This window comes from Leishmania mexicana, contig 102 (assembly GCF_000234665.1).
Source record: "Leishmania mexicana MHOM/GT/2001/U1103 WGS CADB00000000 data, contig 102, whole genome shotgun sequence".
NCBI classification, from domain to species: domain Eukaryota; phylum Euglenozoa; class Kinetoplastea; order Trypanosomatida; family Trypanosomatidae; genus Leishmania; species Leishmania mexicana.
In genome coordinates this window covers 1-4,586 of record NW_003946437.1, presented here as the reverse complement: position 1 = coordinate 4,586, position 4,586 = coordinate 1, and the positions used below count along the sequence as shown (strand labels likewise).

The window sequence follows — 4,586 nt, the reverse complement described above, 5'->3', positions numbered from 1 at the left end:
TTGACGGCTGCGCTCTCGCCTTACTGACGTTTCTTCTCTTTCGAGCTCACTTATGCTGCTGTTCTCTTCTCGGCGCAGAGGGAGGCGTGGCGTGCGCGTGCGTGCTGGCGGAGGCGGCGGCTGACGGTGGCGACGGCGCAGCGAAGGGCGGCCGCCGTGCCTCAGAGCGCACGCACACAGGCACACATGCACACACACGCGGCGCCGCGGACAGGGGGGCTGCAGGCGGAGCGGAGCCGAGGCGCGGCTGCTTTCCTGCTCGCTCCTCTGGCGTCTGGCTCGCGTCTGTCTGCGTCTGCGCCCCCTGTGTGGCTGTGTCTCCGCGCCTCTCTCTTGCGCGATTTGTTTCGATGGCTTTGTTGCTTGCGCACCCCACTCAGTCCTCCAGGCTCCACTGTGTGGAGTCCCCACGCCGTATGACGGGGTGCAGCGGGCCTGGCGCGACGGAGGGAGAGAAGCACGGCGTGCAGGTAGACTGCGGGGTCTCACATGACCCTGACCTGTGGCTGGGCAGCATTCTCCCCGGGCTCGTGCGGCATGTACCACCGCCACCGCCTGCGCCCTGGCGCGCGACGCTGAGGGCGGCCCCGCTGGGAGCACGGCGTGCGGCGATGGCGCAGGCACGTCTGCGAGGGGGCGGAACGGGGAGGGGGCGGTGCGAGCCCCCTGGACGCATGGGCCCGGTGCAGCGGCAGGACGGCTCGTCGTCGACGACGCGGATGTGGCCGCCGTGCCACAGGGCGTAGGGGCGCGCTGCTGCTGCACGCGCGCATGTGTCGGCCTGTGCGCGGTGGTATGGAGGCGGTGGGAAGCCGGTGCGTGCCTCGCTGATTCGGAGAGACGTGCGGATCAGCACCCCTAAACAAAAGCAAAACGACGAGTGCACATGCACACATCTCTCTATATGGCTGCGTACATATGTGTGCATGCGCCAACAACACCGCCGAAGGTCTCACGCTACGATGTCCTCGCGGACCGCTCGCTTGCTGTCCTCGCCTGGCAGGGCGGACGGCGTGCGTGCGCCTTTCTCTCTTCTCTCGCTTCTCCTCTGTTTGCTTTGTGGCACGCCTTCGTGCGCGCGTGCGTGCCTCCCGGCCACTGCCTCCTTCTCCATCTCTCTTCACGCCCTGTTTCACTGCTGCCCACACCGCCCATCCCTCTTCCGCCTCTCACAACACGCACGCACGCCACCGGACGCCAAACGACAACGCGTGCGCACACACGCCGCAGCCAGAAGGACATCGCGTCGCCGCACCTCCGCTCTCTCCCGCTGTCCCACCTGCCCCCTCCTGCGCCTGCCCTCCTCGTCCGCTGTGCTGCGCCATCTCATCCCCCCACTCTCCCTCCTGCTGTCGCGTTATTCGTCAATGGCTCTGTTCCAGGACCCATCGTCTCGTTGGTGTCTGTTGGCGCCCATGACGTACAGTGTTCTGCTCCTCGTGTATGTGATCCTGCAGTTCATCGCGTTCTTTTTCGTGCTGGTGGCCACGCCGATCGAAGTGTTGGTGGAAAGAAACCCTCTTCTGGGTGGTGTACTTGCTTGCTTCACATTGTGGGGTTATAAACTACGCTGCCATTCTCTTGATTATGTGTTCACCATAGATCAGGAATTCAGCGACTGTCCTGTCGTAATCCACCGCTTCCGCGCTGCACAGGCGTTCGCCATCATCTCCATCTTCGTGTACGGCGCGGCGTTCATCCTGGGCTCCATATTGCTGTACGGTTGCTCTTTTCTCCGCTGGGTCTGCCTGGCGCTGAACATCGTTGGCATTGCCACCTTGTGCGTTGTGTGGGCGGCCATGGCGGTGACGTACAACAAGGAAGAAGGGCGTTTCTGCCCCGCTATTAAAGATGACGGCACATATGCTGCCGGCTTTGTTCTCTTTGTGATTGCGTGGATACTAGATATCATCAACACGTTCATGCTGCTGCTACCGTGCACGGTCCCGGCCACTAAACCGCCCGAAAAGGTGGAGTCACCGACAGCGGAAGAGTAGCATGGGGATAGCAGGAGGGAGCGGAGGGCGAGCTCGACAGCAGCACTGCACCTCCACGAAGTCGCACTCGAGGAGGAGCGTGCGGAAGCTGCGGGTTCCCGTGTGTGCCCTTGGCCGGCCCTGTGCGTATCCCCTCCCCCTCCCCCCTCCCCCGAAGCGCTGCTGTGGTGCAGGCGCATGGCTGCTGGGTTGTTGGTGGCGGCGCGGCGCGCAGGGGGGAGCGCCCGGTGTCGGTGTTGACGGCTGCGCTCTCTCCTTCGTGTGTGCTCGCCGGCGCGGCGACCTGCGCTGCGCAGAGTGGGCAGCGCACACCCTGCGCGCCGACACGGCGTGTGCGTGTGCGCTGGCGCATGCGCCCCTGTGACCCTCCTCCGCCGTCTTCCGTGAGCGGCTCCCGCGACCGCGACCGCGCCCTTCTGCTGCGGCTGCGGCTCTTGCGTGCTGCTGGCGCGCCGACGCGTGCGGAGCGCTGTCTCGGTGCTGGTGCTTTGTTGGCGGTTGCCGCCCCGCGCTCTCGCCTTACTTGACGTTCTTCTCTTTCGAGCTCACTTATGCTTGCTGTTCTCTTCTCGGCGCAGAGGGAGGCGTGGCGTGCGCGTGCGTGCTGGCGGAGGCGGCGGCTGACGGTGGCGGCGGCGCAGCGAAGGGCGGCCGCCGTGCCTCAGAGCGCACGCACACAGGCACACATGCACACACACGCGGCGCCGCGGACAGGGGGGCTGCAGGCGGAGCGGAGCCGAGGCGCGGCTGCTTTCCTGCTCGCTCCTCTGGCGTCTGGCTCGCGTCTGTCTGCGTCTGCGCCCCCTGTGTGGCTGTGTCTCCGCGCCTCTCTCTTGCGCGATTTGTTTCGATGGCTTTGTTGCTTGCGCACCCCACTCAGTCCTCCAGGCTCCACTGTGTGGAGTCCCCACGCCGTATGACGGGGTGCAGCGGGCCTGGCGCGACGGAGGGAGAGAAGCACGGCGTGCAGGTAGACTGCGGGGTCTCACATGACCCTGACCTGTGGCTGGGCAGCATTCTCCCCGGGCTCGTGCGGCATGTACCACCGCCACCGCCTGCGCCCTGGCGCGCGACGCTGAGGGCGGCCCCGCTGGGAGCACGGCGTGCGGCGATGGCGCAGGCACGTCTGCGAGGGGGCGGAACGGGGAGGGGGCGGTGCGAGCCCCCTGGACGCATGGGCCCGGTGCAGCGGCAGGACGGCTCGTCGTCGACGACGCGGATGTGGCCGCCGTGCCACAGGGCGTAGGGGCGCGCTGCTGCTGCACGCGCGCATGTGTCGGCCTGTGCGCGGTGGAATGGAGGCGGTGGGAAGCCGGTGCGTGCCTCGCTGATTCGGAGAGACGTGCGGATCAGCACCCCTAAACAAAAGCAAAACGACGAGTGCACATGCACACATCTCTCTATATGGCTGCGTACATATGTGTGCATGCGCCAACAACACCGCCGAAGGTCTCACGTTACGATGTCCTCGCGGACCGCTCGCTTGCTGTCCTCGCCTGGCAGGGCGGACGGCGTGCGTGCGCCTTTCTCTCTTCTCTCGCTTCTCCTCTGTTTGCTTTGTGGCACGCCTTCGTGCGCGCGTGCGTGCTCGTTACCTTGCTTGCCTCCCTTGTCCGACGCGTTCAACCCAACACCGCCACTGCCGCCCCCGTCGTCCTCCTGGAGAGGAAGGGTAGGGTGTGCTGCACGCCTCGCAGCGTCACTTGCCTGCCTCCCGGCCACTGCCTCCTTCTCCACCTCTCTTCACGCCCTGTTTCACTGCTGCCCACGCCGCCCATCCCTCTTCCGCCTCTCACAACACGCACGCACGCCACCGGACGCCAAACGACAACGCGTGCGCGCACACGCCGCAGCCAGAAGGACATCGCGTCGCCGCACCTCTGCTCTCTCCCGCTGTCCCACCTGCCCCCTCCTGCGCCTGCCCTCCTCGTCCGCTGTGCTGCGCCATCTCATCCCCCCACTACCCCCTCTGCTGTTGCCTCCCCCGTCTGCCTCGGCGCTGCCCTTCTCAGCCTCTCGCTCTCGCCCGCTTGCGGCCATGGCGTACAGTGTCCCCCTCATTCTGTACGTGATCATCCAGTTCGCGGCGTTCCTCCTGGTGGCTGGCGGGTACCCGTCTGGCATGTTCCGCAGCGGGTCCCCAAGTTTCCCGGGCCCGTTTGGCTGTATAACCCTATGGGGTTTGAAGCTAACCTGCGCGTCTGTGGATTACAACGTCACAATTCACTTCTTCTTTCGGAACTGCCGTAACCGCCTCAACCTTTTCCGCGCTGCACAGGGGCTTGCTATTGTCACCATCTTCGTGTACGGTGCGGCGTTCATCCTGGGCTTAATTTTGCTGTACGGTTGCTCTTTCCTCCGCTGGGTCTGCCTGGCGCTGAACATCGTTGGCATTGCCACCTTGTGCGTTGTGTGGGCGGCCCTGGCAGTGATGTACAACAAGACTGATGACCCACAGTGCTCTACGGTGAGGGAAATGGGCTACCGGTTTGGCGCCGGGTTCGTTCTCTTCCTGGTGTCCTGGATACTGGATATCATCAACACGTTCATGCTGCTGCTCCCGTGCACGGTCCCGGCCACTAAAGCGCC

At 65.2% G+C, this 4,586-nt stretch overlaps 2 protein-coding genes across 2 annotated transcripts; both read left to right on the top strand.

The window, feature by feature from the left end:
* Window positions 1-1,367: 1,367 nt before the first annotated feature.
* On the top strand, window positions 1,368-1,997 carry LmxM_33_1720a_1 (uncharacterized protein; the record flags this gene model as incomplete). The annotated part of the gene is made up of 1 exon (XM_003886559.1): window positions 1,368-1,997. One exon carries the CDS (start codon window positions 1,368-1,370, stop codon window positions 1,995-1,997), a length of 630 nt encoding a protein of 209 aa, XP_003886608.1.
* Window positions 1,998-4,035: 2,038 nt separating this feature from the next.
* LmxM_33_1721_1 (uncharacterized protein) lies at window positions 4,036-4,584 on the top strand (the record flags this gene model as incomplete). The annotated part of the gene is made up of 1 exon (XM_003886558.1): window positions 4,036-4,584. A coding segment is annotated over one exon (549 nt), but the record flags the coding sequence as incomplete, so codon positions are not given.
* Between the last annotated feature and the right edge of the window lie 2 nt (window positions 4,585-4,586).